The sequence below is a fragment of the Halichondria panicea genome, chromosome 9, assembly GCF_963675165.1.
Source record: "Halichondria panicea chromosome 9, odHalPani1.1, whole genome shotgun sequence".
NCBI lineage: Eukaryota > Metazoa > Porifera > Demospongiae > Suberitida > Halichondriidae > Halichondria > Halichondria panicea.
Genome location: NC_087385.1, coordinates 4,528,538 through 4,550,289, shown reverse-complemented (window position 1 = coordinate 4,550,289; position 21,752 = coordinate 4,528,538). Strand labels below are relative to the sequence as shown.

At 43.6% G+C, this 21,752-nt stretch overlaps 7 protein-coding genes across 7 annotated transcripts; 3 read left to right on the top strand and 4 right to left on the bottom strand.

The window, feature by feature from the left end:
* Nucleotides 1-451: 451 nt before the first annotated feature.
* On the top strand, nucleotides 452-1,986 carry LOC135341192 (prohibitin-2-like). Its single transcript, XM_064537701.1, has 9 exons — nucleotides 452-633; nucleotides 689-990; nucleotides 1,058-1,117; nucleotides 1,163-1,237; nucleotides 1,294-1,348; nucleotides 1,409-1,514; nucleotides 1,586-1,661; nucleotides 1,722-1,801; nucleotides 1,859-1,986. Exons 1-9 carry the CDS (start codon nucleotides 507-509, stop codon nucleotides 1,884-1,886), a joined length of 909 nt encoding a protein of 302 aa, XP_064393771.1. The 5' UTR covers nucleotides 452-506; the 3' UTR covers nucleotides 1,887-1,986.
* LOC135341168 (methylcrotonoyl-CoA carboxylase subunit alpha, mitochondrial-like) lies at nucleotides 1,973-5,646 on the top strand. Its single transcript, XM_064537669.1, has 14 exons — nucleotides 1,973-2,101; nucleotides 2,179-2,350; nucleotides 2,449-2,666; nucleotides 2,720-2,824; nucleotides 2,925-3,201; nucleotides 3,330-3,637; nucleotides 3,715-3,803; nucleotides 3,971-4,080; nucleotides 4,132-4,224; nucleotides 4,375-4,498; nucleotides 4,570-4,656; nucleotides 4,713-4,894; nucleotides 5,038-5,217; nucleotides 5,362-5,646. The coding sequence occupies exons 1-14, from the start codon at nucleotides 2,043-2,045 to the stop codon at nucleotides 5,461-5,463; spliced, it is 2,106 nt and encodes a 701-aa protein (XP_064393739.1). The 5' UTR covers nucleotides 1,973-2,042; the 3' UTR covers nucleotides 5,464-5,646.
* Nucleotides 5,647-5,686: 40 nt separating this feature from the next.
* Nucleotides 5,687-9,825, bottom strand: LOC135341177 (serine/threonine-protein kinase PAK 1-like). The gene is made up of 12 exons (XM_064537678.1): nucleotides 9,432-9,825; nucleotides 9,153-9,238; nucleotides 8,786-8,948; nucleotides 8,320-8,487; nucleotides 8,093-8,197; nucleotides 7,716-7,870; nucleotides 7,550-7,648; nucleotides 7,220-7,312; nucleotides 7,061-7,160; nucleotides 6,678-6,874; nucleotides 6,322-6,459; nucleotides 5,687-5,967 (listed from the first exon to the last, which is right to left on the bottom strand). The coding sequence occupies exons 1-12, from the start codon at nucleotides 9,556-9,558 to the stop codon at nucleotides 5,884-5,886; spliced, it is 1,515 nt and encodes a 504-aa protein (XP_064393748.1). The 5' UTR covers nucleotides 9,559-9,825; the 3' UTR covers nucleotides 5,687-5,883.
* Nucleotides 9,826-9,876: 51 nt separating this feature from the next.
* On the top strand, nucleotides 9,877-13,250 carry LOC135341164 (thioredoxin domain-containing protein 6-like). The gene is made up of 14 exons (XM_064537663.1): nucleotides 9,877-9,989; nucleotides 10,040-10,097; nucleotides 10,150-10,253; nucleotides 10,305-10,376; nucleotides 10,474-10,590; nucleotides 10,666-10,833; nucleotides 10,884-10,976; nucleotides 11,065-11,219; nucleotides 11,267-11,454; nucleotides 11,506-11,650; nucleotides 11,712-11,819; nucleotides 11,871-12,040; nucleotides 12,155-12,299; nucleotides 12,424-13,250. Exons 1-14 carry the CDS (start codon nucleotides 9,960-9,962, stop codon nucleotides 13,073-13,075), a joined length of 2,205 nt encoding a protein of 734 aa, XP_064393733.1. The 5' UTR covers nucleotides 9,877-9,959; the 3' UTR covers nucleotides 13,076-13,250.
* Nucleotides 13,129-15,524, bottom strand: LOC135341179 (heme transporter FLVCR1-like). The gene is made up of 9 exons (XM_064537681.1): nucleotides 15,009-15,524; nucleotides 14,672-14,826; nucleotides 14,312-14,522; nucleotides 14,080-14,235; nucleotides 13,962-14,029; nucleotides 13,809-13,912; nucleotides 13,619-13,732; nucleotides 13,454-13,559; nucleotides 13,129-13,395 (listed from the first exon to the last, which is right to left on the bottom strand). The coding sequence occupies exons 1-9, from the start codon at nucleotides 15,421-15,423 to the stop codon at nucleotides 13,234-13,236; spliced, it is 1,491 nt and encodes a 496-aa protein (XP_064393751.1). The 5' UTR covers nucleotides 15,424-15,524; the 3' UTR covers nucleotides 13,129-13,233.
* Nucleotides 15,525-15,573: 49 nt separating this feature from the next.
* Nucleotides 15,574-18,439, bottom strand: LOC135341180 (heme transporter FLVCR1-like). Its single transcript, XM_064537682.1, has 9 exons — nucleotides 17,919-18,439; nucleotides 17,459-17,613; nucleotides 17,195-17,405; nucleotides 16,842-16,997; nucleotides 16,717-16,784; nucleotides 16,564-16,667; nucleotides 16,385-16,498; nucleotides 16,065-16,170; nucleotides 15,574-15,857 (listed from the first exon to the last, which is right to left on the bottom strand). Exons 1-9 carry the CDS (start codon nucleotides 18,316-18,318, stop codon nucleotides 15,693-15,695), a joined length of 1,479 nt encoding a protein of 492 aa, XP_064393752.1. The 5' UTR covers nucleotides 18,319-18,439; the 3' UTR covers nucleotides 15,574-15,692.
* Nucleotides 18,440-18,461: 22 nt separating this feature from the next.
* On the bottom strand, nucleotides 18,462-21,603 carry LOC135341174 (uncharacterized). The gene is made up of 10 exons (XM_064537675.1): nucleotides 21,409-21,603; nucleotides 20,947-20,974; nucleotides 20,639-20,809; nucleotides 20,362-20,459; nucleotides 20,230-20,310; nucleotides 20,083-20,182; nucleotides 19,831-20,024; nucleotides 19,717-19,773; nucleotides 19,599-19,656; nucleotides 18,462-19,543 (listed from the first exon to the last, which is right to left on the bottom strand). Exons 1-10 carry the CDS (start codon nucleotides 21,601-21,603, stop codon nucleotides 18,582-18,584), a joined length of 1,944 nt encoding a protein of 647 aa, XP_064393745.1. The 3' UTR covers nucleotides 18,462-18,581.
* Between the last annotated feature and the right edge of the window lie 149 nt (nucleotides 21,604-21,752).

The window sequence follows — 21,752 nt, the reverse complement described above, 5'->3', positions numbered from 1 at the left end:
CAAAGAATTCTAGACATTGAACAGGCATCCTTTTCCCCACTAGTCCTCTCTGCAACAAGAGGCCTAGCTCGTGAAGCAACTACCTTCTACAAGAGGCTCGCCTCTATGTTATCATCTAAATGGGACCAATCGTATAGCAGCACACTATGCTGGCTCCGTTGCAGACTAACCTTTTCCCTCCTTCGCTCATCTATCCAAGCCATTAGAGGATCCAGATCGTCAAGTGAACACCCCTTTAGATCTGGGGCTATCGACCTGGTGATCTCGGAGGCCCACCTCCACCAATAAACTGAAACTTTGTATGTACCTTTAATTTCTGTACCATCCACCTTTTATTTTGTCTACATAGAAGTCCTTCCCTGTACACATTACCCTACATGTTCTTTATTAAAAAAAAAATAAAAAATAAAAAAGGATTGTCTGAAGGCAGAAAGTATTCAAACAACACCGCGGCTACTAATCCTAACAAGTGTTGACCACGTGGACACAAAAGAAGGCTAGACAAGATGGCCCAGCAGTTACAGAAGCTGTTTCAAAGTGGTGGTGGAATACCCAAGGGCACTGGGATTGGACTACAGCTGTTAGGGACTGCAGCTGTCATTGGATACGGAATATCTCAGTCACTGTACACAGGTAGTCTGGTAGAGGATTCTTTGATGTATTCACTATTGCCATAATTATATTAAAGTCACACTCCTTCCAGTTGATGGTGGTCATCGTGCCATCATATTCAGTAGAATCAGTGGAGTCCAGAAAACCATCTATGGGGAAGGTCTTCATTTCCGCATACCTTGGTTCCAATACCCCATAATCTATGACATTCGTGCTCGCCCCAAGCTCCTCACATCTCCGACTGGATCCAAGGATCTGCAGATGGTCAACATTGGACTGAGAGTGCTCTTCCGACCCAGTCAGTCTGAGCTGCCGAGCTTGTACCGTCAACTGGGCCAGGACTATGATGAGAGAGTATTGCCTTCTATCTGCAATGAGGTGAGTTTAAAGGAAGCATTCTCAGGGTTGATACAGTACTTGTTTAGTGATACTGTGTCCTCTGCAGGTGTTGAAGGCTGTGGTCGCTCAGTTTAATGCGTCCCAACTCATCACTCAGCGTGGAAAGGTAAGAGAGAAAATTGTGTAATTCCTTGCAATTAATTTTTTCCAGGTTAGCAATCTGGTGAGGGAACAGCTTGTGGAGAGGGCGAAAGACTTCTTCCTCGTTCTGGATGATGTGTCACTTGTGAGTTAATGCATTATTTAGGACTCCATATATGCAATCATTAATGGCGCTTACAGACTGACTTGAGTTTTGGCAGAGAATACACAGCCGCAGTGGAGTCCAAGCAAGTTGGTGAGCTCACAAAATATAAGTACAAGCCAGCTGTATTTCACTAACCCCACCCTCCCACAGCTCAACAAGAGGCTCAGCGTGCCACGTTTGTGGTGGAGAAGGCTAAGCAAGAACGACAAGAAAAGATTGTACAGGCTGAGGGAGAGGCTGAAGCAGCCACAATGATATCCTCTATATACTCGATACTTGATTTATACACTCTGTGTTGTGTTGCTATCCTTAACCTCTTCTCCACATTGGTAAAGCTATTGCTGGCAACCCTGGATATCTCAAGCTGAGAAGAATTAGAGCTGCACAGACCATTGCAAGGACGGTAAGAAAATGATTTAATTGCCTTTTTCTTTTTTCAGTGTGAATTTCTATATTGCTGCAGATTGCACAGTCCCAAAATAGAGTGTACTTGAATGCAGAGACTCTAATGCTCAATCTCAAGTCAATGGAAGTTGGTGAAAGGTATGAACAATTTTGTGAGTTTTAACTTCATTGAATACGTTTTCCTCTCCTTTACAGAGAGCTTCACACACCAATTAAAAAGTGAAACACTGTTAGATATTATTTTGTTACTGCCTATATAGAAGAAAATTCATGTTTATGTAGCTATTTTGGTTGTTTGAGTGTTTGTGAATGGGAACCGTGAATATCCTTATAGATCTAGTGGAGGTCGGATAGGTCAATTTAATAATTAAAGCAAGCAATGGCTGCCCTGAGGTGTCTTAGACTGCCTTTGGTCGGGCAAAAGAGACATCTACGCAGGTGAGTATGAGCCTAGTGCTAGTGTTAGATACACTGTGCACTGTTGAGTGAGTGTGTGCTCCCTCTGTACTGTGCAGTGTGTGGCTGTGTAGAGAGCTGTCGGGAGACTCACAGCAACTCTTCGACAAGATCCTGGTAGCCAATCGTGGAGAGATTGCTTGTAGGGTTATGCGCACAGCACATCGATTGGGTATTCGCTCGGTGGCTGTCTTCAGTGAGGCCGACAGGAATACAATGCACGCTGATATGGTATGTGGTAATACCCGATATGTTGTAATCTATACACCCCTCCAATCAGTCACAAAACAATTATCACTCACCACACTCACCTCACACACACACACAAGGCGGACGAGGCCTACTGTATCGGCCCTGCCCCTTCTAGTGAGAGCTATTTGAGACAGGACAAAATAATAGAAGTTGCCAAGGCAACAGGAGCACAGGCCATACATCCAGGCTACGGTTTTCTGTCCGAGAACAAACATTTTGCTGAGCTGTGTACAAATGAGGGGGTGGAGTTTGTTGGCCCACCCCCCTCTGCCATTGAGAAGATGGGAGTCAAGAGGTGAGGATATAGGCCGGGCTATTGTACATATCATTCCTGTGTGTGCCATGTAGAGTATCTAAGAGGATTATGAGTGAGTCAGGTGTGCCTGTGGTACCTGGGTACTTTGGAGAGGACCAATCAGACCCACGTCTCAAGGTAGAGGCCGACAAAATGGGGTGAGCCCTTTACCTCGTGCATCACTCTATTGCCTTGTAATGTGTGTGTGTGTGTGTGTGTTCACTGGTGTTGTTAATTATAGCACGTACTATTCTGTAGGTACCCTGTGATGATCAAAGCTGACTTGGGTGGAGGAGGTAAGGGCATGAGGATAGTGCCCTCGGCTGACCACTTCCAGGAGGCACTGGATGCTTGTCGCTCTGAGGCACTCAAGAGTTTCGGTGATGATAAGGTCATGGTGGAGAAGTTTGTGGAGAGGCCAAGACACGTAGAGATCCAGATTTTTGCAGACAAGCAAGGTAACACTGTGCACTTGTTTGAGAGGGACTGTAGCGTACAGAGACGACACCAGAAGATTATTGAGGAAGCACCAGCAGTAAGTTAGGTAGCTAGGAGAGAATGGAGAGATACAGTAGTAACAATAATATTGTTACAGTAATGATTGGGATTTGGCCCTTTCTGACTGTATCTAGTTGTGATTATGTTGGTGATCCTTTCCTTCAGCCTGGCCTGAGATCAGACGTTAGAGAGGGGATATACTCTGCAGCTGTTAGTGCTGCTCAAGCCGTTGGGTACGTGGGTGCCGGGACAGTGGAGTTTATCATGGACGCCCAGCAAAAGTTCTACTTCATGGAGATGAACACTCGGCTTCAAGTCGAGCACCCAATCACTGAAATGATTACAGGAACTGACCTGGTGGAATGGCAGCTACGAGTAGCAGCGGGGAGACCCCTACCAATTAAAAACCAATCTGAACTCGTCCCTCGAGGGCATGCTTTTGAAGCTCGAATATACGCTGAGAACCCAGACAAGTAAGTTTTGTTGTAAATGCTATTCATGTAATATTATGTACACTGTGTTATGTGTTTGATTTAATTGTGCTGTGTAGAAACTTCATACCCAGTCCTGGTCACCTGCACCACCTTTGCCCGCCCACCACGTCACAGACCATCCGTGTGGACACTGGCGTCAAACAAGGTAGTATTTTGTTTGTTGACAAAAGCCTTAGCAACCAGTGAGGTACAGCCTTTCACTTTTGTATTCATAGGTGTAGGAACAACCTAAGGTATCTTTGTGCAGTGCCCTCCCCTGTTTTGTATCGCAGAAATTAAGTTGATTCTTTCATCACAATCATTATTGTGCAGGAGATGAAGTGAAGACATACTACGACCCAATGATTGCCAAGCTGGCAGTGTGGGCAGAGGACAGAGAGTCCTCACTCAAGAAGCTCACTGAGTCACTGAAACACTATCAGGTGCTCGTTGTGTGGGAATATTTAGGTTATGTGACAGCATTCACTCTGCAGGTTGCCGGTGTGAGCACCAACATTGACTTCCTCCAGAGGCTGTCTTCCCATCCTCAGTTCATAGAGGGAGATGTTCACACTGGATTTATTGAGGTACAAAATCCATACGCATATTTCCTTACTATAATGGGTCCCCAAAAACAAGTGCTAGATAGCTTTGATAAATTGCCTAATTTAAGGAGCTAATTTTCATGTGTACCCTGAGAGTGTACAAGGAAGTGACAAACTTTACAATTTCTGCAGCAACACAGTGAGGCATTGTTCCCGCCACCTCAACCCCTACCCTCTCTGTCAGTCATGGAGGCAGCACTCTCCCTACTGGCTCTTGAAGGAGCATCTCACAAATCTACTGAAGCCTATGTTCATGGTAGGCTCTAGTAACAAAGTCACTATGCTGTCTGTACATGCTAATTTGGTGGTGAAATTATATCTCTTCAGATCCTTTCTCCCCATTCTGTGACATGTCTGCACAGAGAGTCAACACTGTGCACAATAGGACAGTCTGCCTCAAAGACAAAGACAACAGTGAGTTCATGCATTGTCACCTTGCAACCAAATACTTACTCTGTAACACCTTGCAGCCGTAGAAGTAGACGTGTCATACAGAGGAAACAATCGATACACAGTGTCTATGGGAGACTCCTCTCCAATGGAGGCCAGCAGCTGGCTGGAAGAGGGTGGTACGGTGAAGGGGTTTGTTGGAGAGAGGACATTTCAAGCTAATGTAGCCTTGGTCGACAGACAACTGCACATCTTTACTAGAGTGAGTGCATGCATGCAGCATAATGGGCAGACCTTATAACTTGTTGCTATTTAGCCCGCAGACCTTATAACTTTTTACTATTTAGCCCTTATTTGAAATCTTTATTAAACAAGATTGATTTTTGTTGTTGACCTCACATGCAGGCAGGAAGCTTCAGTGTGGAGCTACCAATGGCTGAGTTTGTCCAAAAGAAGCAAAAGTCAGAGGAGGGGGGAGTGAGGTCACCCAAGTATCCGTCAACGGTTGTTCGAGTGGGCGTAGCAGCGGGGGACAAAGTAACCAAGGGAACCATTGTCATGACAGTTGAAGGAATGAAAATGGAGGTATTTACAGACACAAAAAATTCATGTGCTTGTAGTACGGGCCCTTAATTTGAAACCATAATTATAATTATGAGCACTCACTCGTGCATGACTATAATTACAGTTGCTACATAGTATTGATTTCGTTTTTGTCCTTGTCTGCAGAGCAATATTATGGCTGACAAAGATGGTGTCATCAAGAGTGTGTTCTATGATATCAAAGACAGTGTACCCCCATTCTCTAAAGTTGTTGAATTTAACAAATGATAGTGCAATTGCTGTTGTGTTTGTAGTAGTGAAACATAATTATGACATTGTATAATAAAATTATTATAGCTAATGTTTTGTAACTTATGATTTTGCTGTTATCTAAAATCAGGTCACCTTATTGAACAATAACGGCTGATAATCTGTGAGGGGTATGAATTTCAATTATTATTTGCCACCTTGCATCGTCAACTATTTTGGTATAGGGCATCAGATCCACACGTCAAGTCATTGAAACAGTGATAACAAACAGTGTACAACCAATCAGTGCACGACTAAAAACAAGTCAATTGAAACACTAATTTACAGCACACATCTACACTACATTGTACACATACACACACGTACTCACAAATTGATCCTACAATACATAATAATAAGTAACTGTTTATAGCAGTCCGCTATCAATGAAAGATGCATTCAGTGCTTGCCGGCCATCTCTTTGGCTGCGAGAATTAGTGGTGTTAAACTGGACAGGGGAGCTGACTTGCGCAGGAAGGGGTGCTGCAGAGGGAACAAACAACACTCAGTCAAGTCGAGACAGACACTACATAATAAATCTAATTTCAAAAGTACAAGGTAATTTTGAGCATTGTGACCACACACCATTATGCTATGTGCACAGACCTGTACATTACATATACACCAGTATAATTATACTGTAACAGCTAGTATAGCGCTTTATTTTCGAGGAACTAAAATTTCGCGGATTGACCTTGAACAAAATTGTTTACTTCCGGTCTACTGTAGGGGTGTGGTCATTTGAACCTCTATCCTCGAATGTTAAGGTCTGAGCAATCCGTGAAATATTAGCTCCTCAAAAATAAAGTGCTATACGGTAGTAGAGGCTAGGCTCACCTGTAACAATTCAGTGGCTCCCTTTCTTTTTTCTACATCCATTTCTAAGCATTGTGTTAAAAAGTCTTTAAAAGTTTTCGACAGCTTCTCAGGATTTTGAAGTTCTGGGGTTCCATTTGTAGCAATCAGGTAGAGGGCCTGTGAGGGGACAAGCAGAAAAGTCATTGCATGTGTGGCGAGGTTGAACAAACACTGTGCATTAACTAAAATTAATAATACACAGCTACAGGGTGTGAGTGTACACAAGAGGATTGTGTGAACATTACAGTTTTATATTTTTGCTTGTTAGTCAGTGGCCTATAAATAGATTTGAACTTGTACCACGTACTAAACATGGGAAGTTTCTAACCACCCACCCTAAGAGGGTTCTCGTTGAGATAAGGGGGTTCCCCCTCCACCATCTCAATAGCCATGATCCCCAGTGACCAGATGTCTACTTTGGGTCCGTACTGTTTCCTTGTCACCACCTCTGGGGCCATCCAGTACGGAGTACCCACCATCGTTGAGCGTTTGTTTTGTTCCGGAGTGATCTGAGCACAGAACCCGAAGTCGGCTGTGTGTGTGTGTGTGTGTGTGTGTGTGTGTGTGTGTGTGTGTGTGTGTGTGTGTGGGTATGAAAACACGGCACCCCATAGCACTGTATTAGAGTGTAACACTGTTGTCAACATACACGTACAGTGCAGTCACATCAAAACCAAAACACACAGTTTAGGCAATATTAGTGCTTACAGGGACTCACTTAGTTTAACTTGACCATCCATGCCCAAGAGAATGTTGTCGCTCTTGATGTCTCTGTGAATGACCTGGTTGGCATGGAGAAACTCTAGAGCTTGCAAACACTGTCGAAAAAGAAATCAATATGATAATTATGTATTTTACTGGGGGCCGGGATACTAACCTCTCGAGACACGGCAGCTATTTGACCCTCATTCATGCATGTCTCTGTGACAACATCTGTGAGAGAGCCACCAGCCAGGTACTCCATCACCACCTGCACACAATACACATAACACTTACGTAATGACATCCATAACTACAGGAAATTATACAGTAAACAGATTAGGCACTGAACAAATGGAAAGGGAAAGAGTCCCTACAGATTCTGTTTTGAGTCCACATATGGGGCTTGGCAGTTAGAGTACCATGAAACACATTTACAAATGTAATAGTGTTGTGGATTACCCCTTGAGACAAACACTGTACACCACTAACAGCCCGAGTGCCTTACCCAGAGCTCAGACTCTCCAACAAGGTAGCTGTCTACATAGTTGACGATGTTTGGATGTTTGATCTCTTTCATTACCAGAATCTCATTGATGATCAACTCCTATAATTATATAGAGTGTACCACGGTCAAGCACATGGTTTACAATAAGAGAGAATGAGTATTTTACCTTCTTTGGCTGCTGTGAGATGTTCATTTGTTTAATGGCCACCTGTTGCACAGTCGATATCTCCATGGCAGTGACAACAGTACCAGAGGCACCCTGTCCTATCTTCTCCATCTTGGTGTACTTCCTTGTTGGGTCCCCAACACTCACAATTTGCTCTGAGGGGAGAGAGTGGTGAAGACACATGACAAAACCTGCCACTCTTTATAATGCACATGTGAGGACCAGTTTGTCAAGATGCATGACATGCATGGGAAATGTTGTGAAGTATAAGAAATGTACACAGTATAGAAGCCATTCATTAACCTTTGATGGGGTGCAGAAGGTTTTAAAAACAGGCCTAAGCATCTAAGTATATGAAGTGATCACCTCCAACTTACTGAGATGAGCAATGACTTCAGAATCTGACATTTTAGGTTTCTTTTGTCTCTTCTGCTCAGTGGCAGGTGAGGCTTGATTGGCAGAGCTTGCATCATGGGATGTAGCTACAGGACAAAACAATTCAATTACAGCACATCCTGATACGAATTACAGTGCACACAGATCACATGCATGTAGTGTCTAAACAATGACTGGAGGCTTCCACACTGTATAACGAGATACTTACTTGCAATTGGTGGCTTTAGTGCAATTTTTCCGTCGGATTTCTTAGTGGCCGGAGGTCTTGGGGGTATATCAGGAGGGGATTCCCCTGAGGGAGGCTGAGGGGCGGGTCTCACGGGGGCCAGCGGTGTGAACGTGTCTGAGCTTAGACTTGGTCTTGATCCAGCCCCACCTAAAATAGAGGTCAATGTAAACACATACAACGGGAGTGCACACAGTGTTGTTGAACACAGTTATTCTTTACACGTTGGGACTGGTGGGTCACACAAACACTTCACACAATGCAATGTGTGGGAATCTAGTGAGCACATCACACGTTAGGCAATTAGCAATGTTACTAAATATAGGGACAATGAGACTAGTATGTTATTTCAACCCTATTACTTCCAATCAGCATTGTGGTCATTTTGACCATAAAAGGTAAAACACTTGTTTAGGGTGCATAGTTAGTCAAACAAGACGAAGCTCACCGTATCTCTGTGCTGTCATGAACTTGGTTTCCCCATCACCGATTCCAGAGGAGTTGGCCGTGTAAAACTCTAAAGCCTTGATGACACCTTGTGGGTTCTTCTTTTTCTCAGCAGCACTAATTCCACTGTTTAGGAGGAGTTTGGCCCAAGCCTCTGGCATGCCCTGTACACATGACATAGTAGCTTAATTGAGTGATCCTCAAATGGTAATAAGTAACTCAATAGCAATAATCACATGGACATACAATCACACATAGCTGTTTGCCAAATTGCACACAAGGCTATTTATTACTATATAAACACGCAGATACACAAAAAGATGCTCCTCCTCTTTAAAGTACGACTATAATGTGGTGCATGAGCTCACTGTGAATTCGCCAGTGTGTGGGTCAAATCCTACGTGGACTGTGTGTTCGAAATCAACAGGTGAAGATATCTCTGGCCGATCTTTGACTGAAAAGGAGGGGGGAGAGAATTTTAAATGATAATTATAGATTAAAGAACCTCATAAGGAAGTGTGTACTGTTAAGTTTACGCACATGACAAGTGATATTAATGTATCCGAACATATAAGTCACCTGTTGACAGATACTTTACTTGCCACATGTACACACACATAATGTATACGCACACAAGGGTCTAATACCTTGATTCTTTCTACCGAATGGCCAGACAATCTTCTTCTCCTTCTTGTCGGACGAGGCTGACGTCCCGTTCTTATCGCCACTTTTTGAGGCCACTCGAGGTGGAGGAGGAGGACCTCTCTCATCCATTGTCTTTATATGTACGTACGTGTGGTGGGATATGATTCAACTGATAGACCAGCTATCTGAGGATGCTCCAGTACTTGTTTCACACCCTCACTGGTAATAGTTTAGACACACGATCAGGACAGCCACGTACGGTGACAAGACTGGATGACTGTTGGGACCTTGGGCAGCTTGTTCAGAGTCAGTAGAGTCTTCAGAACGGTCACAGCTCTCTCGCCATTTTCAGCAATGACAATCCAGCACATTTGCACTTTAGTATACGGAAAAGGGAAGTTGTGTTTTTAATAGCACGTGACTTCACTTCTGCAGAAAAGTGGGCGGGGCTGCTTCTTAGCATAGCAACTAGCCAACATAAATTTTGCTTTGATCTTGACAGTTTTTTCTCTCACAAACCGAAGCAAGAGATGCCACCAAAGAGGCAGATTGCATTACAGGTATGTGGGTATTTGAATAGTTAACTATTACACACATCTATTGCATATAGGAGACTGTGGAGAGCGAGGAAGAATGGAATAACTTTGTGTCAAAGGAAGGACTCCAAGGTATGCTAGCTAGCTGTACATTGATACTTATACTCATTCTCACACTCTCCAGTGATGGACATTTACACTGAGTGGTGTGGACCGTGCAAGGCTGTGACTGGGCTATTCAGGAGACTCAAGAATGAGCTCGGAGATGATTTGCTCAGATTTGCTATTGTAAGTTTACCTATTAATTTTTACTATAAATTTCTACACCTCCACCTACAGGCAAAGAGCAACACCATTGATTTCCTGGAGCCATACAGGGGGCACTCTGAACCAACTTTCCTCATGTACTCAGTGAGTAATCAATAATCATGACCGTGATGTAGATCTAGCCCTACAGTTATACGGATATCTGGTCTCTTATAAATGCTCTCACTGTGTTCTCTTGTAGGGTGGTGTTTTGGTGTCTGTGGTGAGAGGGGCAATGGGGCCTCAACTCGAGAAAAATATTAAGAAACAGCTGGAAATAGAGCACAAGGTCATCGACGAGGGCATTGAAAGAACTCCAGTAAGCGTGATTAAAATAATGTCAGCCACCGAGAAGGCACTGAGAATTCTGCTGTATTTACTACTTCTTATTCAGATTGTGGACGAGAGTCTGGATGCTGAAGAGGTGGTGCTGGAGGATGAAGTGGTGGAGGAGGAGCCAGTTGAGGAACAGAGGCCTGAACCAACTCGCAAGGAATGCACCGTCATGGTCATCAAACCAGACGCTGTCCAGGCTGGGAAAATTGACGAAATTGTGGAAAGGGTAAGACCCTTTAATTGAGTGAATGTGGTATGTACATGGGTACTTTACAGTTGAAAGCTGAGGGAATGGAAGTGTTAGCCATGGAAGAGAGGATTCTTAGCAAAGAGGAGGCAGCTGAATTCTACAAGCAGCATGAAGGAGTGGTAAGCTAAGATCTAAAACTCTCGGCATTCTGTGGTATATCTGCAATATAATAATCATGATTGTATGTCAATTTCCCACATCGTGTAGGATCATTTTGAGGAGCTGGTTGAGTTCATGAGCAGTGGCCCGTGCATGACGCTGGTACTAACCAAAGGTGACACTGGAGAAGGTGTCTTGGAGGACCTACGAACTGTCATTGGGCCAAAAGATGTGGAGCTGGCAAAAACAGAAGCCCCTGAGAGGTACACTCGTGTGATATTGATTCATGTTATATCACATTTTTCCTCAGTTTGCGAGCAACCTTTGGTACAGATGCTAAGATGAATGCAGTACATGCCAGTGACTCTCAGGAAACAGCTGCTCGAGAATTGGCCTTTTTTCTGCCCCGATTTAAAGTGCCATGGGTACCGGGTACTGAGCCTCCTATTGAGAAGACCCTTGCTCTAATTCGCCCCGAGGCATTGGCCATGCACAAAGGTGAGATACATAGATACTAGTGGTAAACGTAAGTATAAAATTTTGCTGCAGAGGCTATAATGGAGAAAATTAATGAAGCTGGATTTGAAGTGGCCTTTCAAAAGGAACTTACACTCACTAAGGAACAAGCCATGGAGTTCTATAAGGAACATGAAGGCAAAGACTTCTATGACTCCCTCACCACCAGCATGTCCAGGTAACAACAATATCTTGATATCACAACACATACATTCAAGCAACTGCAACTGTACACATAGTGGCCCCATGCTGGCTCTCTGTCTTGCAAGAGAGGAGGCAGTTTCTGAGTGGAGGAAGCTATTGGGTCCAAAGATTGTTGAAAAAGCTGAGCAAGAGGACCCTGAATCGTAAGCTAATAATAATAGCAGTTTACAATTTAGTGCATATAATTTGTGAAGGTCTGACGACGCACAACCCAATCTTCGAGCTGAGTTCTCAGTGGAGGGGGCAGAAATCAACCCGCTCCACGGGTCGTCCAATCCTGACGAGGCTGAGAAAGAAATCGGGTTCTTTTTTCCAGTGGAGAATACGTTGGCAGTCATCAAGCCAGGAGCTTTCAACGAGCAAGGTTTGTGCACGTGGTGAAATTCTTATTATATCGACCATCGTCTGGTAATAGGTTCCTGATTTCCACTACAAGTTGTCATTTATTTTCAGCATCACTTTTGTCTTCTACCTGCAGAAGATATTCTGTCTAAGATTGAGGAGTCTGGGTTTAAGATATCCATGAGCAAGAAGGCCCAGCTGACCAAGGAGATGGCTGAGCAGTTATACAGTGGACACAAGGACTCTGAGTACTTTGAAGAGCTCACCACAATGATGACAACGTGAGATAATGATACACCCACTATACCCACAGTGTGCTACGTACAGTAGTTGTCCTTATGACCCACAGTTTTATACTATACATTTCCATGACTATTATTATGTGACTGTGTTCTGCTGCTGCAGTGGTGAGTCTTTGTTCATGGTGTTGTCTCGTGAGGATGCAGTGCTGGGCTGGAGGGCTCTGATGGGACCTGTGAACCCAGAGGAGGCCAAGGATCAACAACCTAACTCAATCCGGGCTCAGTTCGGTCTGTCCATTGTCGAAAACGCAGTCCATGGGAGCTCCAGTAATGAGCATGCTATCAAAGAGATTGACGAATTGTTTGCTGAAGAGTTAGCACCCAAGGAGGAAGGGGTTGCTGAAGAGTTAGCACCCAAGAAGGAAGGGGTTGCTGAAGAGACAGCACCCAAGGAGGAAGGGGTTGCTGAAGAGACAGCACCCAAGGAGGAAGGGGTTGCTGAAGAGATAACACCCAAGGAGGAAGGGGTTGCTGAAGAAACAACACCCAAGGAGGAAGGGGTTGCTGAAGAGTTAGCACCCAAGAAGGAAGGGGTTGCTGAAGAGACAGCACCCAAGGAGGAAGGGGTTGCTGAAGAGACAGCACCCAAGGAGGAAGGGGTTGCTGAAGAGACAGCACCCAAGGAGGAAGGGGTTGCTGAAGAGACAGCACCCAAGGAGGAAGGTGAACAGTTAGCACCCAAGGAGGAAGGGGTTGCTGAAAAGGTAGCACCCAAGGAGGAAGGGGATGATTCTCCACCCCAGGAGGACAGTTAATTGACTTTCTTTAATGATAATTATACGTGTATCTATCTTGTCACTTGCAACACTTATCACTTATGCCATTTTTATTATCCCACTCTATTATTGACATGCATGATAAAAATAAAAATATATTGTGTGCTCACAAGATAACAGTCTAAAAAAGTATAATACTATTGTTTTTTCTCAATGTTTACTCTTCTGAGTTTTGGTTTGACAAAGATAGTGATGAGGCAGCCCAGAGCAGTGATTCCAACTATGAACCACAATCCCACTGACTCCATGTGCACACTGTTAAAGTAGCTCATTATAGTTATGATGACAATGGAGAACAGCTGAGGGTGGGGGAAAAACACATGAAATAAAAGTTGTGCTATAGTTATGCTAGCTCACCTGTGATCCAGCATTGATGAGGCCAGCGGAGGTACCCTCCGGGAGGGGATAGGTCATCTCAATAGCATACTCATAAGCCACAGCAAGGAAGGAAGCCATACTAAGTCTATGTAAATGTTATAAGGATTGGTATAATGGTCAGAGGGGATAATTGGAGGAGCTTACCCTAAAAGTACGGCGGGTATGTACAGTAGGTAAAAATTTGTCTGGAACAGAATTAACACTGCCCATGCTACCACACAGACGACAGAGAGTACACACACAAACAGATTCATAGCACTGGGGAAAAAATAATGCAAAGAACAATGATGAGCTGTTCAAATTCATGAAGCTACTAGCAATGTTTAACACTCACTAGAATGCCTTGGTCCAATCAAGCACAATGCCTGCTGCAAACATAGCAACGATAGAGGTTGCTTGTGCAGTGATCCCAAGGTACCCTATTTGCTCATCATAGTCCTGTTAAAATGCATTTGAATAGACAGAACAGGAACACCAGTAACCTTACCGGGAAAAAGGGATGGACTATTTCGTTGATGACGGATTCCATAGTACAAGCCATCGCTAGGATTATTGCTATGGCAAATTACAGTGATTATAATTATAAGATGCAAGAAGCCACTTACAAGCAACAATCATGTAGAGAACAAAGTGTACATTCTTGAATGCCCCTAGTGTGGTAATGAGGAACTCTTTGAACTGCTGAAAACCTGTCGACTGTTTGTGTTCGCTCTCTAGCTTACGAGAGATGCTTGGAGGAGTGGGCGGGGCATTGTGGAAAGCTGTAGAAAAGATACAGCCATGTGGTCATTAAAACACACATTGGTACTATCATCAAAGAAATATCTATCAGCTCACCTATAAGAGTGAAAATAAATGCAAGAAGGCTCAATGCAGCCACTCCAATATTGAAATACAAGAGTCTAGAGAATATGAAGTCGGACCATTCTTTAGTCTCCCCCGGGTTGGCAAAGGGAGGAATGGTTGTGTTCCCGCACACTGCAAACTGGAGACTCAGGTCACTGTGCACTATGAACGGAGTCAGCCCCAGACCAAGCAGAACACCAGACTGCAAATGGAGATTACTTTAAGAAGGGTACTATGGGCCCTACCAAAACTGGATGCTGTTACAACCTTTGTTGACAAGCGATTGTCAATAATGAGGGGCACCACATGCACAGATATATAAATAAGACAAACTATCTTATTGCAACTCACCTGGACTGAAATGGCTGTTCCAATAGCTGTGGCTGTGGCCCTCTCTCTTGATGGAAACCACACCTCAGAAAGGAGAGGACCAGCTGTCCAGATAAACACATCCGACAATCCCGCCAGAGTCTGACCAAACATAGTTATCCAAAAATAATTTGACCCTGTAAAATAGCACTCTATTCACAATTCACAATGCAACAAGAGCATGATTCCCTAGAACTGAAATGGCTGTTCAGTCAATCTCACAGCACGGCCCGTACAGGCCATAGATACTTTGAAGGGGAGAAATTAATTGTTGCTCCCTTCAAAGTATATGGCCCGGCGAGACTATACACTTCCTTACCTGTGCCTGCCACTTTGAGTGCAGCCCCTGCAGCATTGAAACCAGCCCCTAATATCATTGTCAGTCTTAGCCCATATTTATCTAGAAGCCAGACAATTGGGAACAAAGCGATCAAATACATGAGCATGTACACCTCAGACAGTCCATTCACCCAGAACACGGACACATCATAGTAGCAGGTCATTATGTCTGCTATAGGGGCTGATGATATCCATACTAGGTTGACTGAAATTGAGACGACTGAGTAGATGATAAGGACAATCCATCTCCACAGGTATGTGCGAATAACTGGTTCAGCAGACGGTTGGGTTGCTTGGATAGACCTGTCTGTAGCTGTGTCTACTTTGGTTGAGCTGAGCAGAGGTGCTTTTTCATGAGATAGCACAACATCTTGACTGTTACTGCCCCCATCCATGTATGTACACGTAATAAATAAATCAGCTGAGCTCAGCTAGCTAGCTAGCTACCAAAGGTGACTATAAACACAATCTATGCTAGAATCTAGTCACGCCCACTTTTTTATGTACATGTATACACAATTAACAACAAGTCATGGGACAACAAGTCATGGGACACTGCTCTGCTGCATAATGTGCTTGGATCCAGTACATATGTAGCTAATAGACTACATGTGTACATTAAATAATAACATGTACATACAAAATACAAAACTATGCCTGTGCGCTATTTTTTGTCAATTTTAACTCTTTTGAGTTCTGGTCTGACAAAGATGGTGATGAGGCAGCCCAGAGAAGTGAGTCCAACCATGAACCACAATCCCACTGGAACATTGTCCACGCTCTTATCGGCAAAGTGACCTACAAAGCTGATTGTAATAATCGAGAGAATCTGCACGGGGTATACAGATACAAGTTAGGTAGAGTACGAGCTGAAAATAGACATAATTCAGTATAATTATAGCTCTAAAGATGATGTTATTATCTCAGCCAAAATCAACAAATTTGTCTCTATACAACCTTTGTTTTTGTGTATGCTAGAACTGATTCCCCTCCAAACACAAACATTAAAGCATTGACGAATGTACAGTACATGTACCTGTGATCCAGAGTTGATGAGGCCACTGGAGGTACCCTCTGGTAGGGGGTAGGTCATCTCAATAGCATACTCATAAGCCACTGCTTGAAAAGAAGCCATGCTCAATCTGTGTTAGGACAGCATGTTGTCATAATTATAGCATATGCTTCTTCGAGAATGGACGGAAGCAATCATGACTGATCTAAATAAGATATAGGCTTTTCAAAGGGCTACAAAAATCCTCACTCAAATTACGAGCACTAAATTATTAGCTATCAAAACAGGCCCATTTCGGAAATAAATCCCCATGGCTATACTGGTGTGTGGTGAGTAAACCTTACCCCAAGAAAACAAAGGGTATATAGAGGAGGTAGAAATTGTCCTGGAACAGAATCAACACAGCGAAGAGAGTCACACAGATTACAGAGAGTATGCACACGACCAGATTCACAGCACTGTGCAGAGCAAATTATCGTGCAACATGAGTAATTGTACCACTCACAGAACATATTGGACTCACTAAAATGCCTTGGTCCAATCTAGCACACGACCAGCTACAAACATGGAGAGAATAGAGGTTGCTTGTGCAGTGATGCCAAGGTACCCTATTTCCTCATCATAGTCCTGTGACATACATAATTATAATTAGAATAATGCAATGAAACTAGCTCACCGGAAAGTAAGGATGGACCACTTCATTAATGACAGACACTACAGAGCCTGCAACTGCTATGATTATGGCTGTGTGTATATGTAAAGTATAATAGAACAGCGCATCTAGAACTGTTGCAGGCTCACCAGCTACAATCATGTAGAGAACAAAATAGACATTCTTGAATGCCCCTAGTGTGGTGATGAGGAATTCTTTGAACTGCTGAAAACCTGTCGACTGTTTGTGTTCGCTCTCCAGCTTACGAGAGATGCTCGGAGGAGTGGGCGGGGCATCACAAAACCCTGTGACACATAATGTATACTCTGCTAGCGATACACACGTATAGCTATGTGATAAGAGAATGGGAGAAAAGCAAAGGACACACCCGGATGAATTAGAAGGAAACTAGGGACTGTTTGACATTAGTAGGAATACTGGCCAAGAGTGAGCAAGAAGGCATCATTATGTGCAGAGACAAGAAATACCTCAAATTACTCACAAAATATGGTCAAGATGAACACAATGAGGCCCAATGCAGCCACTCCAATATTGAAATACAAGAGTCTGGAGAATATGAAGTCGGACCATTCTTTAGTTTCCCCCGGGCTGGCATAGGGAGGATTGGTTGTGTTCCCGCATACTGCAAACTGGAGATTCAGGTCACTGTGCACTATGAATGGGGTCAATCCCAGACCAAGCAGAATGCCTAACTAAAAAGGTTTTTCAGTCAATAAATGCTAATACACGAAAAATGTTGACTTACCTGAGGTGCTATGGCTCCCCCAATAGCTGTGGCTGTGGCCCTCTCTTTTGGTGGAAACCACACCTCAGAAAGGAGAGGAGCAGCTGTCCAGATGAAGACGTTGGAGAGTGACGCCAGTGATTGACCAAACATAAGGAGCCAGAAAAAGTTGGAGCCTGTGGTATGGGGTCATGATAATTATCATCACAACAATGGGTACATAATTAGATACAGTCATAATTATACAAAGAGTAGGTACCTTAAGGTTGGTATTATTGGCGGGTACTAATTTTAGCGATTTGAATCAATATTACTCTCTAATTGTACGTAATGCTGACGTGTTTGTATTATTAGCGAGTGGTTGATTTAGCGAAAAAATGTCAATTCGCTAAATTCGCTAAAATAACAACCCGTTAATAATACCGACCTTAAGGTAGTTTGTCTGTGATGATGCATCAACAGTGAGTGCATGCAGTCTGACCTGTGCCTGCCAGTTTGAGTGCGGCCCCTGCTGCATCAAAGCCTGCTCCTAGCATTACACTCAGTCTCAGTCCATACTTGTCCAACATCCACATCGCGGGGAAGAGGAGGATTATGTACGTGAGCATGTACACTTCCGACAGGGAATTCACCCAGAACAGAGACACATCATAGTAGCAGATGATCGTGTTTGCTATGGGGGCTGAGGGTATCCATATGATGTTGGTCATAGCTAGATTGAGAGCGAAGATACACAGAACAATCCATCTCCACCAGTAGGTGCGGAGGTTGTCTGGAGAATGGCTGCTTGACTCTGATGGCTTTTTCCCTACAATGGCTGTGTTAACTAGTAGTGTCTTCTCGTTAATCGTAGACTGAGGTGCTTCACAAGGTTTCTCCATCTTCCTGCCTTCAGATTTGTTTGTTTGTTGACAAACGTAAAATTAAACTACTCTCAGTGACCTTTCCGTGACCTTTCCGTGATCCCAGCCACACCCTCTACCCAATTGTGGTAATTTACAAAACCACCACAGATACTAGAAACCACAATGACTGTAGATGCTATAAAAATGTACACACACATGAACAGGGATGGGTAAGCGATCAATCACTTCCTTACAGCAGGGGTGGCAGATGAATGAAACATACACACTAAGCAATTGTCTCAGTCTCCCATGTCCAGAATGTACGATTTAGTGTTTGTAATAAACCTTGCCACTTGGTCTAGCCTGGAGGGGTCGACTGGGTCCACCACAAATCGTTGCAAGTTCAGTAGGTAGCTGCTGGCAATGCACTTTTCACTCTCACGAGAGCTCATAAACAGTAGAGCATACTTCGACATGTAGTCTGAACTTGTTCTGACATGAGCAAAAAAGTTCTGTTTGAGAATATGCACTAAGTTTCCCTCCAGTGGTGAAACAGATGGATCCTCCCATTCTGTTTTGAACTCATTGTTACACACCAAAAACACTTTGCTGCTCTGAGTGACAGCATTTTCCATCCATTGGGGAATACCCACTTGACCACACAGCATGTCGTAGAATATCACCTGTATCCCGTATAGTTGCAATGGAACAGCAAAATTTGCTAAAATATTCTCAATATCTTCAGTTGAAGTTCTGAGGGAATAAACCAGTAGCACGTTTGTAGTCAGTGGTTGTGGAGTCAGGGAGGGGCTGTTGGTCGAGTCGTTGAAAGGTAGGCGCGAATTTTGATATCGGAAGCGATAAATTATGATTACAATGATGAAGAATGTAACAGAGGCAGCAATGACAAAGAAGAGGAGTAAGTACAGCCAGTCAGTGAAAGATGTGAAAGGAGTGGAGCTTGGGAAGGGAATGGTCTGTGAGGGTGTGAGGGTGGTGGAGAGGGTGAGGGTAGGAGAGCTGGTGTGGAGGGTGAGGGTAGGAGAGCTGGTGGAGAGGGTGAGGGTAGGAGAGCTGGTGGAGAGGGTGAGGGTAGGAGAGCTGGTGTGGAGCGAGATATGTGTGGGTGTGAGAGTGGTGGAGAGGGTGAGGGTAGGAGAGCTGGTGTGAAGCGAGATATGTGTGGAAGTCGGATTAGTGGTGAAGCTGGTACGAGTAGTTGTGGTAGCATAACCAGGACACAGGGGAGTGCTGGTGCTGCCTGTGTACGTATGAAATGTAAACAACAATGACAGCCTAATAAAGCAACTACTTACCCAAAGAGAATTCTTTTTGAACAGAGATGTGCCCACACCTGCAATCAAATGGCCAGACCTACACGGGAATAGTGTAACCGTGTTGAAATTAGTTTATCATATGAAATACTGAGCTTACTTTGATTACATATTTATGGCTGTGGTTTAGTGAGAGGTTGTGCAGTGTAACATTGGTCTAAGGAGAAGAGAGAAATTAATTAAAAATTCTCAATCAACTACAAAATCAACGTACTCGTCCTACAATCTCAATATGTCTGGAGACAATCTTATTATCTCTGAACACAGCTGCATAGTAAGTCTGGTTGGGGTAGGCACTGTAGTATGTTCTGTTCGATTGCCATGCAACAGTAGCTGTGCTCATATTGCTAACGGGGCTCCAACAGAGCGAGACTGAGAGTTCAGTTGGAAGGGCTGGATCAGATTCATCTACACAATGAGAGATTATTAGCAACTTTGATTAAATTCCGTCAATCTAAAGTTTCACCTTCTTCACAGACAGAGCAAGCTCCTGGACAGAGACTGTAACAGGCTTCAGGTATATCCAGACTCAGCTGGGGGCCATCACACCAGCCGTGGGGAGTCAGCTAGATAGGGTACACAGCTAAATTAAGTGAGGGTGGTGGTCTATTACCTTGATAAAAAGCTGCCCGTCTTTGGACTGCTCGTTTTGATGGTACCCTCGTATGTGGGTATATAAGAATCCATTGGAGCCCTGCACACAGTACATGCCAGAGTGTTGTTTATTGCTAGTGTACTGACTTACTGAGGTGAGATCAGTTGTGCCGCACTGGAGGTACACTTCCCCAACAGGACAACTCCACTGCCGGAGGGACACAGTTATTGAGTACCCCGACACATTCACTGCACGTATCATAGCATAACACACGTTATGTATATATATACTGGTATACCAGATAAATATATCAATTGATACACTTCACGCAGAGCTAGAGGCAGATGACATCTTTAAACTATGGTATGCTTACCACGCAGAGCTAGAGGCAGATGACATAATTATTTAAACTATGGTATATGCTTACCTTCCTGCCAACGAATATCAACAATAAAGAATTCTGGATTATTGTTGTCGTGTATCAGTGTGTAGTTCATCACTGGCCATACGGCATTTGGCTCAGGCTCACATTCACTAGCTTGGGGACATAGGGCCTCTTCTAGTGATTCCGGTGATGCTCCAGGTTTGTACTTACAGGCTGTGCATGCATAACAGTTAATGCGTAGATGCAAATAGCAATAAATGTGTAGATGCAAATAGCAATAAGTGAGAATTTTACTTGATGTTTCTTAGTACAGTACAGTATACAGAATACATGATACAGGGAGAACTTACTTGAAGTTTGAATTGTTTGCTCGTACCTCTGTGGTGGTATATGAAAAGAATAACATGTATATAGAAGGGAATCAGTTATAATGTGTAACTGATTACAGGATGGCTTCAACCTAGAGCTGTTACATGCTTGACATTTCAACAAAGCCTTGTGGTAACCACAAAGTAACCATGCAATATGATGCTTCTGTATATACAAGCCGCTGTGTTCACAGTACGTATAGCTTCTCTATACACTCACAATCACAAACACACAAGAGGAATGGTTCAATGTGCACCAACTGAACAAGAAACGTCTACTCTCTATATTTATACGATGTCAGCTACATAATTATGTATGTAGATCTAGCTACAATGCTAATAAACCACAACTTTGTTTGGTATGATTAATTTTTATGAATATCATCAAATTCTGAGCACCCCCACGTTGCCAAACCACAATGAACACCACTCACACTGACTCACACATATCCCAGTGTTGTATCTCTCAGCTTGCTCATTCCCTCGACTCCTACAGGTTTCATTTGGTCCAAGCTCTGTACAGTGGGAATCATCTTGCAGGCACAGCCCCAACAGAGTATCATTCCTGGTGTTAATCGCAGCAGCTTTACACACTCCCAATAGTATCAGCATTGTCACCAGTATTATATCTAGCCCCATTCTCACAATCTAGTCAAACTTACTACTTAACAGAATATCTCACGCACTGGTAGATCTACACTAGCTATGTGGAATCCATACAACATTTTTCTGTATGCAAAGTTGTGATTCTATCAAAAAAATGCACACAGTTTTGGTTGCAGAATGTT